The 17001-nt window shown below is 27.6% G+C and overlaps 1 protein-coding gene across 1 annotated transcript in view; it reads left to right on the top strand.

Moving 5' to 3' along the window:
- LOC108694320 (phospholipase D3-like) overlaps nucleotides 1–7466 on the top strand; it is a 14798-nt gene extending 7332 nt beyond the window's left edge. The window contains exons 3-12 of the mRNA XM_018203735.1: nucleotides 1613–1855; nucleotides 2399–2520; nucleotides 2916–3261; nucleotides 3338–3472; nucleotides 4786–4977; nucleotides 5049–5177; nucleotides 5451–5590; nucleotides 6692–6857; nucleotides 6932–7073; nucleotides 7252–7466. Coding sequence (XP_018059224.1) covers nucleotides 1613–1855; nucleotides 2399–2520; nucleotides 2916–3261; nucleotides 3338–3472; nucleotides 4786–4977; nucleotides 5049–5177; nucleotides 5451–5590; nucleotides 6692–6857; nucleotides 6932–7073; nucleotides 7252–7451 — 1815 coding nt within the window. The 3' untranslated portion in view covers nucleotides 7452–7466. The remainder of the gene's footprint in view (nucleotides 1–1612; nucleotides 1856–2398; nucleotides 2521–2915; nucleotides 3262–3337; nucleotides 3473–4785; nucleotides 4978–5048; nucleotides 5178–5450; nucleotides 5591–6691; nucleotides 6858–6931; nucleotides 7074–7251) is intronic.
- The last annotated feature ends 9535 nt before the right edge of the window (nucleotides 7467–17001 follow it).

Below are 17001 nucleotides of genomic sequence, written 5' to 3'. Positions count from 1 at the left end.
CGCTTATTTTACTATTTATTTATCTCAAGATATTATTTAATATCTTATTAAAATCGTAGAAAACAATAACAAAACAAACATTGAAGATAAAAAGAATATTGGAACCTCATATTATTGTAGATATTATCAAGAAAATTAGAGTTTGACACTTTATTAGTAAAACTGAATGCGCTTTGTTATTTTATTCGTGACAATAAATTATACAGTATTGTGTAAAAGATACAAAAAAAAAGAGTAAAATATAATTTACAACTATACATGCATTTATATTTCAGCAAAATCAGCAAAATCGCATGACACGCATGACTTTTTCATGTTTGATTCATATTATTCATGAATCACCAAATATTACGTATGTAATAGTGACGTTTGAATCAATAAGCAGATATAGTGTGCATTGTAATTTCAATCTATTCTGACGATATATATCATTATTTACGCATACTTTGTTTTTCAAAAGAAATTTCTCCTTTTACATTTGTACTTTGTCCTTCAGAAGAAATACTTCTTTTCACGTTTTTCTAATAGATACTACTAAGAATTTAATTAATTATACTCGCATGATGCGACAAAAATCATCAGGACGTATCTTGCAACATTACGAATTCGAAATTGAATTATCTGCAAAAACTTTAACTGATCTCTTGATTTCTTAACATTTGATTTTAAAGACTTGTGCAAAAGTTTTTGTTAAATCTTAAATTTAAATGAAACTGACGTAAATACAGCTGAAATTAACTGAAGAATAAGATTTCGCTTCATAAAAATAGATATACAGTAAAAAAAATTCACACAAAAATACAACAATTATAGCAGATAATTTTAAGACTGACTATTAAAAGTGTACATTTACACACGTAAGTACAGTTTAAGCAACTTATAACAAAAAATAAAATTATTCTACTTTACAATAATTAAACAATATGCAAAAGTAAAATATAATCAAAGTTTATAGTTTAATATTTACGTTTCCGAGTAACACAATTTATTGGCGAAACATTGGTATACATTAAGGACATATCAGGTCAATATTGCGCCAAAAAATTGTGCTACTAAGATAATAAGTTGCCAATAAAGTACATACAATTTTTCTTAAGCTATATTCATATCAATATGTACTAACATAAAAATTCAAATACAATATGTATGATATTACCATTGTGTTGGATATTACAAAAATTTGTAAATTGTTTGTAATATTTACATATAAAAACTATAAAATATAATAATATGATATTGTTATTACAATTGTAAAAATATAAAAACTTATACAACTACAAATAAAAATACTAATTTTTGTAAAAACGCACAATTTTATATATTTCTATTATAAACTGAATAATTTTTATACATATTTATATAATTTTTATATACTTTTTTTACATTACACATAGACCGAGTTTTTTAAATTCATCAATTGATCAATGACATCATGGTGGAAGAATCTACCATGAATCGCATTGTGCGCAAATGTAATTTTGTTCAGTAAAAACCACATTTGCGCATAATACGATTAGATCGCTTTCAATTTTTTCTTTGCTGTCTGAATAATTAATCGGAAACATGATCTATGTTATAAGAAATAAAAATAAATCATTTTCTTTCCGTCAAGGTGAACAATACGCACAACGTTTCTTATGGAGGTAGCAATAATGTGAATAATATCGCATATTCGAAATATTCTACGGCCGGCGGCGGCACCACCGTTCCAACGACATCGTCGTCGTCGACAAAAGGAGCGACAGTTGCCAAAGCGTATCCGAAATATGCGGAGCCTCGAAATAAGGATCAGGATGTGGTAGTGTTGTTGCCGCATCGTAAGAACAGAGCACCGCGACTCAAGCACAAATTGTCGGTAGGTCCTCATATTGTTGCGCTCAGTCGTACATTTAAAATTTATTCACGCCATTGCGTGTGAAGGTTTGTCCAAATAAATCGAAGATTTACACATAAAAATTTGCGCAACGCTTACAGGGCTAATGAGAGTGAAGCGCTGTAAGCTTTCTCGCAAATTTTTGTATAAATCTTCGATTTATTTGGACAAATTATGATTGTAGGATTTATGACTCCATTCTTATGATCATTGCGATCATCATCAAAATCCGTCTTTTCACCTTTTTTGTTATTTTGACAAAATGTCTGCACACTTCGTTATCATATTAATACGATAAATCCAATGTAGTCGTTTTTAATCAAAGATGATTTAATGATAGTACAAAAATGATAGTAAGAACTATTGAAGCATTTTTCCTTTTTATATTAAATCTCCCGAGCAAATTTTTACTAATTGTAAGTATAATCAACAATAGTACTAATCACCAATAATATTGTACAACAGCATTGTACAATATGCAACATGTGATTATATAAATAACGCACGTGATACATTCTGTTGCAGACTGTATCCGAAAACGCACGGCTGGACGTGAATTCTCCGGGAGGTGACGACGACTTAGAGTTATGGGACCAGACCGGGTTTATGTTGCGGACTGACGTGGACGATCCTCTCACGAATGCAAAGTACAAATATTTTAATTTAAAAAATTAGACATTATAGAAGGAAAAATATATATATAAAATATAATATATAAAATAGATGACAATAATTTTTTTAGAAGTTAATATATACGTTTTTCATTGTTTCATTAATTATGTGAAAACATACGTACGTAACGTACGTAAACATAACTTAATAAAAATTCTCCACTCTTCGAACAGCTATATCCTTGGTTAACGAATAAATTATTATTTCATATAGAGAAAGCTTACTATTCCTACAAATTAAAGTCGATTATGCATTAAAGAAGCTACTTAAGATTTAAAGATTTTTAATGCAATGCATTTTGTGCAAAAATATTATGTTTCTATTATGATTAAATTATAGTAATAGTAAACGCTCATATTTCTCATCAAAGGTGGGGTGCGCAGGGTTGGTGCAGACCCAGTTGCATTCCGATAACGATCATATTGATTTTGATCGTTTTGGTCGTACTTTTGCCATTATTGGACCATGCGGCGGATAAGTATTCGCTAAATGCCACCGTATTGGATTCGGAATCAATGTGCATGGATCATTGCAGTTTATCCCTGGTAGAAAGTATACCTGTAGGTTTGAATTATAGCAATAACACGGTGCAGCACGAATCAACCTATGATTCTTGGATGAATCTCATCGAAATGGCGCAGGACACGATTGAAATTGCGTCGCTTTATTGGACAATGAGAAGGGAAGATGTGTTTCCTGACGACAGTGCTAAGATGGTAAATAGTAAAGTTGCAGTATCATAAAACATATTCAATCCACTGACATCATCTATTAAACAAAGTGTCTCGTTAGGGAGAACAGGTGTTCCAGTCACTGTTAGAAGCCGGAAGAGATAGACATATCATGCTAAAAATTGCACAGAATCTTCCTTCTCGCTTGTCTCCAAATATCGATACGCAAATTTTGGCCAAAAAGGCTAACGCACAGGTAATATTATATAATATTATATCATAATATTATAATAAACATTATAATAAACACAGTTTATCACTAAATTTCCACATGAATTTTAAAATAAATGTGTTTATACGATAAATAATGAAAACAACGGACCCACTTTCAATGACTTCTACCTTGATATATTGTTATTATCATGACTCAGAGTAATCCTCAGAAAGTTTTAGCCTGCACTCGTTAAAAAGTTATTAACAAAATAAGTTTTATAATTAGAACACAAAATTTACTCCACCTCTTATAGGAATAATGACTTTCCGCGCGAACTAAAGTCCACCTTACAATCAGATGAGGGTTAGATTAGAATTAGATTTAGTGGGGGTGTAGGGGCGGAGTCCACATGTATTCCTTTTACACAAAACTATTTGAAATAGAACAATTGTTGATCTTGTTTCACTTCAGAAGCAAAAAGGAGAAAAACACGTGTGATAACCCTTATCTGATAAGATAGACCTCGGTTCGTGTGAAAAGTGGCACGCCCTTAGATAGGAAGAAAAGTGGGATGGAAGTCGCTTCGCGTGGAAAATCATTAATTCCTGGATGGAGGATAGGGTAAATTTTGTGTTCTATTTATAAAACTTATTTTATTAATAACTTTTTAACGAATAACAAGCGCGAGCTAAAACCTTCCGAGATCATTCAAGGTTATGATCTTGACAATATATGTCATCGGAGGTGAATCCATTATTTTCAATATCTATCTTATATTTAATCAAAGCGGAGTAGTATCTTAGTATAAACATTTTTATTTGAAATCTTAAATATTTAATCTTTTAAGTATTTTTGTTTGAATTTATGCATATCTGATTCTACAAACCGCATGCCGAAATCTTTTTCAGTCTTGTAATGTCGTGAGTAGAATTACTTGCAGAATCAGAGTAGCAATTTAATAATTTCTCTTGTTTACATCTAAATTATTAATATATTCTTATAAAGTTGCTACTAGCATCAAAAATTATTACACACTTATTACTCATTCTAATAAATAATGTTATTATTCCAGTTTTGTCCATAATTGCATTTTCAAAGCCGAGAAAGATTTTAGCGTGCGATATGCAAAATTAGATATGTATATACAAATTCGCACAGAAATATTTAAGCATTATGATCTGCTTTAATCGGATATAGGATTTCTTTTGTTTAATTTTTTTATTCTTATTATTGATAATTTTTTAACTAATAATTTTTTCTTTTTATTAAAATTTAATCATGACGCGACATGATTTTTATCGTTTTTTGTATAATGTAATTTTAAAGGTAACGTAATAAATTTTATTTGAACTCAGGTGAAAAACTTAAATTTCGCTGGATTGTTGGGTGGCGGTGTACTTCACACGAAATTATGGCTTATCGATCGTACTCATGTATATGTTGGTTCAGCGAATATGGATTGGAGATCCCTTTCGCAAGTAAAAGAACTCGGTTTGATAGCCCTAAATTGTTCCTGTTTAGCGAATGATTATGCCAAAATATTCGATGTAAGCTGTAAAATAACTATGTTTTCTATCTTTGAATTGAAAAATTATTGTTGATTTTTTTTATTTCATAGGTATATTGGAAATTAAGCGAAGATGGTAAAGTGCCTTCCACATGGCCAGATTCCTTTAGCACAAAGATAAATATTGATAATCCTATGAATTTTACATATATGGATAATAAATACAAACTGTTTATCGCGGTTAGTATCATCATCTTAATAAATATGTTGTGCAATTATTTTTTCTAGATTGTTGAAAACATATATATATATATATATATATATATATATATATTCATGCTATAAAAATGCCATATATAACATTTCCATGGATACGTACTTGTCTATAATGGCTATTCTTCATATCTTTGACTAACCAGAAATTGATACAAATGCTAAGCCTGCATGCTATATTGGTTTTTATGCGCAATGTTATACCTTGTATTTTTAGATTATGTTAATATTATGTTACAGAGTTCACCTCCACCATTTTCACCAAAAGGTAGAAGTAGCGACCTAGACGCGATTGTGCACTGTATTGCTAAAGCGGAAAAGTTCATTTATATCTCTGTGATGGATTATTTCCCGTTAACAATATATACTCCACAAATAAAGTATGTATAAAGATAATTATATTTAAAATACAATGAAATAGATCGTGTTAATTTTGATCCTGAATGGCCACGCGCGATTATTAACTATCAATACGTAATTCACGGACAGACAACCATTTAATGGATGGTAATCTATAATTAATTAATTTTAAACCTAATTGCATTTCAAAGACTATTATTCAAAACGAAAAATGGCAAATACTTTTTAAACTTATCTTTTTCTTTGTTTGCTGTTCGTATTTCGACTTACAAATTTTGAGATATCTTGCATAGAGATCAGCCTTTACGATTTAATATTTTTATTGTTATTTAATATTTTAACATTTAATTAAATATAATGAATTATAACTTTGAAACCTAATTTTTAGCAATTTTTACAAAAGAGTAACTAATTATTCTTTACTTTCTAAGTAATGGTAATGATAACGCGTTACTTTTAAAATATAACCCCATAACAAAAATAATCGCAGTAATATCAATACAATAAAGTCATTGTGATGTGTGAATATCCGCTTTGTCACAGGTATGATCGCTATTAACATTATTATGAAGCTGTGAAAAAATTGCACTTCACTGTGACACTGCTATGACATACACAGATTAAGATAACAATGTAATGTCACATGGCCGGTATTCATAATCCGCTTTTATTTTTTTAATGTTTTAAGATGCTAATGCGACTTTCTAATTGATTCATGATATCTTAAGACAATCTTAAAATAAATATAAGAATCGATTATAAATACCGGTCATTGTGACCTTTTAAGAATCTCACAGTGAATAATTTATCTGTGACTATTGTGAATCTATTATGATGTGAATGTAACTGTTTTTGTTATGGTGCAAATTAGCAGTGAATAACAATAACATCGCGAATTTTAAAAAGAAGTAACAGTTATGTGATAATGCGTTATTTTTATAAACATTTTATAATCCTATAAATAAATATTAATATTAAATAGATATAAAAATATTAACTATTATATAAATATTATATTTTATGCGTTTATAATATTGCATTTTTCTTTTATTTTCTTTCTTCTGCTAATAATTTAAGAATTTTATTATATCTATGTTTTCGTTTCATATCTATATTTGCAGATATTGGCCTATAATAGATAATGCTTTAAGAGCGGCGGCGATCGAGCGTAAAGTAGAAGTGCGTCTTTTGATTTCTTGGTGGAAATACTCGAGACCGTCCGAATCGTATTTTCTTAAATCACTGCAAGACTTGACATATAGTTACCCGAACGTCAAAATCGAAGTGGTGAGTAGAGTATTCCCTTTTTAGAATACTTATGAGTGTACGTATTTTTCTGTTGACGTTGAATTATCGAATAGAGAAGGTTTATTGTACCCACCGATCCACACTTGAATAAAATACCCTACGCGAGAGTAAATCACAATAAATACATGGTCACTGATGTAGCAGCATATGTCGGAACAAGTAATTGGTCGGGTGATTATTTTATTGACACAGCTGGTAAGTCATTCAAACGCCGTTTTTCACGAAAATAAAATACAATAAATTAGAATAGAATTAGATTAATAATAAAACTTACTTGTTATGCTTGTAAATGAATTATATGAAAAATATATCAAAAATATATCGTAAGTATCTTTCTTACAAAATTACATTTTATAGTAAATATTTATCTTAGGTATTGGTACCGTATTTGAAAGCGTTGGACATCAAAATAACGGCAACATAAGGCAACAGCTGGAAAATATCTTCCATCGTGATTGGTATTCCAATTATTCTTTTCCGCTCAATATAAATGAGACCCATTCTGAAAATTTATGGGACTTATCAAGAAGTTCATATCAACATTCATCATATGAACCTTATATACATGTATAATTATATGTAATCGTATACGCAGTAATAATTTTTAAAATTATGTTTTGTTTTTAATAAAACATATAGGATGTTGTTCCATCTCTCGGTAAACTTTAGCTCACTGTATTATACTCTCTTACTCTCTTATGTTCTTACTCTTTTATTCTTTTGATTATCCAGTAGGTAAATTATCACACAATTTATCCGAAGATGGAACAATCGATCCTTATTGTTTTGATTTAATCGAGGATTTAATTTCATTTACATTGGAACAATTAAAATTATTTTATGTATTTTTTTATTATATTCTAACCGTAAACTCTCTTTACCGTTAAAAATTTTTGTAAAAATATTATCTTAAATTTTCAAAAATCTTATTCTACGCAAACAGAAGATATAATATCTGGATTTATATAATTTCTGTATAAATTCGTATAAATTCTGTAATTATTAATATAATTTAATTACACTTTTTAGAAAATTTATCAAATTTTTTAATATAAATTGGAACACTTTTCAGAAGTACTAAGAAATCTACACTTTTTTTTTAAATTCTTTATTTCTGAGTTCTTTCCGAAATATTTTAAAATTTCTAAAATTTCTTATTCTGTAATTTCCGAATAAAGTTTAAATCGGAATTAATAAAATCGAAAAAAGTTCAAGATATTTTTTCAAAAATTTTCATAAATTTAAAATATAAAAAATTCTTGAAAATTCAAAAAAAATCAGGGCGAATGAGAGTCAGCGTGGTTAATCTTAAATCTTTATTTCAGAAAATAGAATCTTAATTCCAAAAAATAGTAGTACGTTTCAGTTCACTTTGCAATTATCCTCAGTACGATTTCAAAATATCAATTTCTTCATGTCTAAGAAAAAATTTCTTTGGATTGATATTTTGAAATTGTATTGCTGAGGATGGTTCCAAAATGAACTGAAACGTACTATTTTTTTGGAATAAAGAACTATGAAATAAAGATTCTATTTTTTGGAATAAAAATTTAAGATTGCGTATTAACTACCACGCTGATTCTTTTTATCCTGATTTTTTTGGATTTTTTGTTGTTGAATTTGGGAGAGTCCGTAAGAAGATTGCATTATTATTATTCTTAAAAATATTATGGAAATTTATATAGAGATAAGATTACAACGAGCAAATTCAAGATGTTGTACAGACGTTGTGTCAAATAATTTATTAATTATTTGACACAACGTCTGTACAACATCTAATCAAAGATAATCAAATTTACTAATGACAGTAGTAAAAATATTATATTGTACGTTATTTCGACTATATGTGCAGTAATAGTTTTCATAAACGATATAAGCATAGTGAAAATACGAAAACGAAATATAATAAATTGAAACAATTTAAATAACAAATTATATTAAATGTATAATTCTCATTAAGTCAAATAATTAAAACTTCGACATAAGACTCATCAATATTAAAATCGCATAATAATCGATGCAAGCATATAAATTAAATCAGTTATTATATAATATAGGTAGTATGAGGTCGACAAGTAAAAGTAAAGATGTATAAATGTATATAAATATTGTCAATGCATTAATTTTTTAATTTAGTTTTGCATTGACAATATTTATATTATACATCTTCACTTTTACTTATTGACAACATATGTTAATTACTTTAATTTATATAAATAATGTTACATTGATTATTATGCATTTCTTGATATTGATCTTGTGTCAAGCTTTTATTTATTTGATTTAATTAGATGTTTGGTAACATTTAATCATTTAATTAATTTTTCGCTTTTGTATTTTCATTATGTTATTTTTTATGAAAACTGTTACTGCTGAAAAAATTTAACTCTGGGTAACCGAAACGTTTAATATTTTTATCACCATTGTCAGTAAATTTAGTTATCATAATTACTAAATTATTATTTTAATTTTACTCTACATTTTTCTCGTTGTTGGCTTTATTTTTACATATTAGATTTTACATAATACGAACCATATTATTATATTTACTTTTGTATATTTATTTTTGTCATAAAAATTTTTTTAAAATAATGGGTGAAATTATGACAGTACTAACAAGTTTGTTTAGTGATATAAATTATTTCATCTTTTGTATGAATATTTCTTAAGAATTATAATGTTATTGATCGTGAACTATTCCAGAATTATAAGAATTCAATTCATAAAAGCATTTAGTTCACAATGAATTCGATCAGAATTTAATGTTTTTTATTTAATATACATTATAGTATTTTTATACATTTTCTTGTAATTAAATATTTTTCCTAAATTATTTCTCCTTAAAATTTGCCTTCTGAAATTTCTCTGGAATTTTCAGAAATTCCATTGATGAAAAACAATAGATGATATCAGTTCTTCCTTAATACTGATCTCTCTTTATCTCACGATCTTTATTATCCATATCGTGCTAAGCAAGATATCGTTTAACAAAAGACACATATTATTTAATGAGAAGGGTAAAACGTGCCTTACAGAATGACCTGCGATAAGCATTGCGATATTAATCTACATTCGAAAAATACATCAACTCTGCGTTCTTCCATGTAACTCGCGATTTCTCTAGAATTTATCCATTTGTTACTTGTGTTGTTGCCTTTCTACTAGTATGTATGTGTATATAAAAATGGGACCTGATTATGTCTTGATAAGTATAAAAAAAGAAGCAAAATAATTAAGTGGTTTGTATTCCGATAAAATGGCTACTACAACATATCTTGTGCGATACATTAACTGCATTCAGTGAACAAGGCAGCTCAGTAAAAGATCAATAATTCTTCATTATATAATTTTTTTTATACTTCAGTGTCAAATCCGAAAAATTAAAAACCAGCATCAATCATATTAAAAAATTACTGAAATACTTTTTTGCTGAACGCAGCTATAATTGATTGAGTGGTATCCGTTTAATCTTTATGCACAATTATTATAATAACGCATTTATTCTGCCATCACTGAAAAAATAAAATAAGACAGGAAAAGACTAATGTTGTCGAAACTTTAATGCAATGATACGCAACCTATGACCCGTCAATTAATTTTTACGGCACGCTTGTCGGCTCACAGCCAAAAATATAAAATTATGTATGTATACATAATAAGTAAACAAATAAAAATTTGTTATCATATCTAATATCAGTAAAGTAATTATAAATACATGTAATTATAAGTCTATGTATTTATAATTTTTTACGCGTGCGCGCGCGCGCACGGGTTCCTGAAGCTTTCGGGATTTTCGAGAATGTTCGGGATTCCTCGAAAGAATCGAGATTCCCGATGGATTCAATGAGTCTATCATTTTTCTTCAAATTCGATTACCGTCTTGAGACTCATTTCAATAAACTCTTTCGAATTTTCGATTTTTCATGCCTTTTCGAAAATAGTAATCGGGTTGTCGAAGTTTTTTGGAATATAAATTCTTTCAGGAATCTCGATTCTTTATCGAGAATCTCAACTTCTCTTGGGAATCCCGGACATTTTCGAGAATCTCGATTTTGTTGAGAATCCCGAATATTTTCGAAAATCTCGAAATTTTCGAGATCTGATCCGACTCGATCCGATTCATCCCGATTATCGGGACGAATATTATCGGTTTCCGATATTTTCAGAATCTCATACGCTTCTAATAAACACACATCTATAATTTCCTTACTGATATTAGACATAAAAATTTTATCTTTATTATGTATACATATATAATAATATATACGATAAATTATGTAAGTAATATAATAATTTACATAAATTAAATAAAATCTATTTATTGTATACATATATACATATGTATATTATTGTTTATTCGGGAACGCTTCCGATTTTCTTGGATTTCATAAAAACTTATCTCGATAAAGAAATCGTAGAGGAGTTTTTCAAAATGCATTTAAATAAAAAAAAATAGAGCTTCAACTTAACGTTTATCTTTATAATATTTTGTCCTTGAAATGTACAAATTTAAAATTGATTGTTTTGTTCAATATTTTTGTTATTCTTTGGAGCGTTCTACACGTGAATGAAATATCATCGGGCAAAATTTAACAGACAAGCATTTTAAAGTAAACTTCATAAGTTTTAAAAAACGATTTATTAAGATTTATTAAGATTTATTTATTATATAATATGAACAAATAATAAATAAGAAGCAATATTTATACCAAAGCTGGATCTTGAGTGCTTTAAATAATTTCATGTAAATTTATATATGTTTGTAATCTCACAAGGAAACATTATTTAATTTTTGACCCACTCGGATTTTAATCAAACTTGGCAAATGTTTATCATCATCAAAGATGGAAACATAAAATATTTCGTCGGAAATCCCAAAGTTTAAGGAAATACAGAGTGCGGAAGATTTTTCATGAAAAATAATGAAAATAACACAAACGCACAAAATGTGTGACTCTGTGTAACATTCTATTATTAAAAAACAATTAAGTTAATTAACAAATATAAAATTGATTATTGAAAAATGATCAAAACAGAATACATATGTGCAATAAGAACAGCAGGAAAAAATTAATATTAGTATAATTTTCAATATTATATTAAATATCTAATTCTAATGTGAAACAATATTCTAATGTTATATAATGATTTAAATGAAAAAATAGAAAACCTGATTTTGAAAAAGCATGCTATTTTGTAAAAAAATTGTATGGATCAAGTACATTATTATAACAAATATTTTTTCTTTCTGTCTTTTTTTTGTAAATTTTTTTGTTTCAAAATTAAAAAACATTACAGAAAAAGTAAATTTTAACACAATAAAATTTTATACAATAAAAAATTCGAACTTTGTGAGAAATTATCGTAGCTTTTTTTTCAAGAAGCATTTTAAAACTTAGAATGCTTGTCTATTAAATTTTGTCTGATGATGTTCCATCAGAGCGCTTCAAAGAATACAACAATATTGTAAAAAATCAATTTTCAATTTTATACACAGGAACAAAATATCATAGAAACAAAATTCATATGTTAAGTTGAAGTTCTATTTTTTCTCTTAAAATGCATTTTTAAAAACTTCTCTATGATTTCTTATCCCCGAGATACTATTAAGTTTTTGTAAAATGCAAAAAGTCGTAAACGTTCCCGAATTTATAAAAGGTACGTAGTGTATATATTTACATCTAAATTATACGGCTCCTAAAATTTTACCTTTATATTCTGAAAATCAATTTAAAAAGGATTGCGTATCGCTGCATACTATAAATCTTTATTATGTCTTATCCTCAATTTCAATACTTACAGTGTAATCATGATAATTAAATGTAAAATGCATGTTCAAAAATATAAACGAGACATTTAACTCACAAAGTGTATTAAAAATTTCTATTAAGTAATAACGGAAACCAGTATCGACAATCTGCATTTTACCTTCTTATTTGCGAAATTAATATGGAACTGAAAAAAGTACACATTTAAAATGAACTAGATATATGTACCGATTTACGCCTTCATAATAAAAATATTATCACAAATTGAATTACAATAATTATAATTGACTTTTAATAGAGGACACACTAAAATTATAGGTTAATTTTTAAAAATGTAAATGATATTACTATGTAAATGATATAAATTCGCTACTCTGCATATTTAATTGTAAATTAATGGATCGCTTTATGAAATATTACTGTGATTGTTCGCGCAATACATAAATTATACATAAAGATTTTTTTGCTGTGCTTTATTTTATGCCTTATTTCAATATAAGTAAATACTTTTATTATTCAGTAACAAGAATGAATTAAAAATTTCAGAAACATGCATTCACAAACATTAAAATAAATCCTTTTCAATCTGAATGCATGTTTATATTCATTTATACGAATTGAATGAAGCACATTTCTACATATATTTTCAATTAAAATAAAAATAAAATATCAGCTTTTCTGTGTCTCGCAAATACTTCTCAATTCAAAATTTTAAATAGGAAATGCAATTCTTTATCCAATTATATCTAATTAAATCCAATTCAATCTCCAATTTAGTTGAATTTAAAAAAGTTTTTGTTATTTAAAATACGCATTCGGATAGATAAAATTTCAGTTCATTTTAATTCATTCTTGTTTACTGGATTATAATCATGCAAAGATACATGATATTTGAATGGCTTTGTAAGTAATATGACAAAAAAAATTTTAATATGAATTCCGAGATCTCCTTCCTTCCTCCTTACATACATATATTTTCCCAACTTAATATTACAATAGGACAGATTCGTCAGATTCGATTTTATATTTAAGATTGATTAAAATCCAACTTCAGATAATCTTAAAATTTCAACTATTGAAATGACCATATGACATCTTGGCCATATGACTTTATAGGTTGGAACGAAAGTTCATAGCACTACTTCATTTGTATCATGTTTGTTTTAAAAAAAAATTGATAATTATATTATAAAATAAACAATTATCGATAATGCGAAGTTTCAACTTTAAATTGGTTCTTTAGCAAAGCGTTGAAAATTTGGAGTACAGGATCCAAAATTACAAATATCTTCATAATTTAGATAAAGCATTAAAACTACGTGTATATCTTAATGAAATAATATGGAACATAATGATAAAAAATCAAGAGCTGCATTTTTATCGAACGAAAACAAGATGAAATTATGTTTGCTTTTTTGAGAGGTTAATTCTATATGCATGTTTATGCATATGAGTATCTTTCTAGAATAGCCGTGATTTATTACTCTTTTTGTGATAAATCGTAATTTTTTAAACTATTATAATCTTTCTCGTTTTTGAGAAAAATCTGTGATAAGATTTGTGTGCAATTAGTCAAAAAAGCGTTTGCGATCCTTATCTGTCACTAAGTTATACGTGAAAGATTGCACTTTTAATATTTTTTTCTCTCTCTTATTTCATCGTTAACTTATCGTAGAATTTGAAGAATCACCCTAAGATCGTTCTTTAATAAATCAAGTTGCTGTAGAAATATTTAATTTTTTTATATAATAAAACTGCACCGAACTTGACATGTGCAAAATTTTAGGATAAATTAACGTGATGAAATAAGAGAAAAAAATCATTTATTACAGAAAAAAATGTTGAAAGTGTAATTTTTAATGTGTAACTTAGTGACAGGTAAGAATCAGAAATGTTTCTTTAACTAATTGCACATAAATATTATCACAGACTTCTATAATACCATTAAATATTTCCATTATTTCTCTAAAAAAACAAGATTATAATTAAAATTACAGTTATAATTAAAAAATTACAATTATAATGGCCACAAAAAAGTAATAGGCCATTCTGGAAAAATATTTACATCACATAAACTTGTATACAAATTTAACTTTGAAAAATAAACATAATGTCACCTTGTTTTTAATTGGTGAAGATGCAGCTCTTTTAATTTACTATCGTATGTTCCATACTATTTCATTAAGATATACACGTAATCCAAATTTTTAATCCAAATTATAGTAGATATTTGTAATTTTGGATGGGTCTTGATGAGGCACTCCAAATTTTTGGTATTCTACTAAATAAAGAATCACTTTAACATTAAATCACAGACACACTGATTCTTGATATTACAAGAAAGATATTAAAAAATTTACAATATATTATAGAATCATACATATGATAACACAAACTATAAAAATCAGTGCTTTAAACGGTCTAGCTGGATCTTAAATGCTTGTATGAATTTATATACTACATACATATATAGTCCTTTGAAACGCGCCGAAAAAGTTTTTTGGTCTTGAAACGCTAACTCTATTAAATTACCGCAGTAACATCACGAGTTAAATTGATTAGCGGTTTGATGCTTTTTCGTACTTTCGAACGATCTTAATTCGAACGATTAAGCTGAGTGACATATTAAAATCTGTAAATAATTACTTCTTATTGCGAAAAAAATTAACAATTTATTTATGAAACAATTTATATAATTCCATTCTTTAGAATAAGCATAATACGCGATACAAAAGATAACGAAATGACATAACGCAGTAAAAAAAGAAAGCAATAAAAATTATTGATGACTCAAGACACGCGTTGACACGTGAATTGTATGTAAAATACTAATCAAATTAGCATTATATTGAGTAACATTAAATATCAAGTGAAGTATATATTTTTTACTTTGCTGCGTCCTTTCAATATCTTCTCAAGAAACGGTATGTGGCTCAGATGATTCAGAATTGCAGTTAGGTCACCTAGTTCTGGTTGAGACCTCTTCAGTGCATAAAGATGTTCTTACAGTGACTCGTGAACGGATCCAATCCCCTCCACAAAGGCTTGTCCGGATAACCGTTGTTAATAGGTCGATATGTTCATAAAACTGGTACAGCAATACCGGTAACGCAACTGTGGTTCCTTCTCACAATTAGTCGAAGAATTCAAAAATTTTATTTACATTGTGATCATTAATCCTGGGAATACTCTATCAATTCTATCTTTTCATAAAAGTATTTAAATCCCTTGTTCTCCGAAGATAAATATTTAATATTCAAACTAATCAGCTGTATAAAATCTTCCTGTATAAATTAAATGATATAAATAGAATCGAAATAGTAGAAGCTTCTATAATAAAGTTATAAATTTCAATGAAAAACTTGTTTTAAAATCTGAAACTTGCTTATAATAACTTTGTATAATATTAAATGCGCTTTGTATAATATTAAATTGTTTTTTCAATCGTCAATTTTAGGATAATGACTCGAAGAGTATATATTATTATTAGAAATGATTAAGAAAATGCATTCCTAATGATAATATGGATTAATTCATCGTTATTTTAATTTTAAATTCTAAATAAAATTTAATTGATTATATAAATTATAAAATTAATATATAACAAATAATTTAAATTTGGATTTAAATTTGAATTTAAATAACGACGAATAAGGTAGTCGATATTAAAAATATCACCGCAATTTGTCTCCGCAAGAGAAACATTACGGTAAAACTAATTTCGAAGAACAAATTATGTCTGATACTTATTGAATAATTTAACTTTTACAGATAGTTTATTATTCATATATGCATATTTTTTTTTAGAGACAAGAATATTGTTTATTTCAATGTAGACTCAAATTCCTATGCAAGAGCATATAACATTCGACCTTGTCTGTGCAACTCCCCGTGTTTTTCACAGAGTAGCACTGAGACAAATATTTGCAAGCTTCTAATTAAAAATAAACAAAATATATAGTAGAATTTTTTTGTTAAATCTATTAGAATTCTAATACTAGTTGAGATAACCAGAATTCTGATTGATATAATTAGAATCTTATGATTTATCCAGACATTTTCAAGCAGACATTTTTCTCAATGAGAGCATCGTTTATCCCTAAGGAGGCTGTGTTCGCGAAAAATAAATCGAAGAATGCTCATCTTTGATTTCATCTTTTACTTCGTACCAAACGCAGATCGATGCGGAGGAGGATATGGTACTATTGAAGAAGGGGTACGAAAGTGGAGGTGGCAAAAGTGGGACCGTGTCAGCTCAACCAGAGTGACAAAATGCGAGCTGTTTTACTCGCGAAAAGTTGTCGAGGCAGAAAAGAGGATCGATTAAGATCCACGCGCGCGAGGAGAAAGTTATT

This window comes from Atta colombica, unplaced genomic scaffold (assembly GCF_001594045.1).
Source record: "Atta colombica isolate Treedump-2 unplaced genomic scaffold, Acol1.0 scaffold12, whole genome shotgun sequence".
Classification (NCBI taxonomy): domain Eukaryota; kingdom Metazoa; phylum Arthropoda; class Insecta; order Hymenoptera; family Formicidae; genus Atta; species Atta colombica.
Note: the sequence above shows the minus strand (reverse complement) of the source record. Positions and strands in the feature narration are given on the sequence as shown.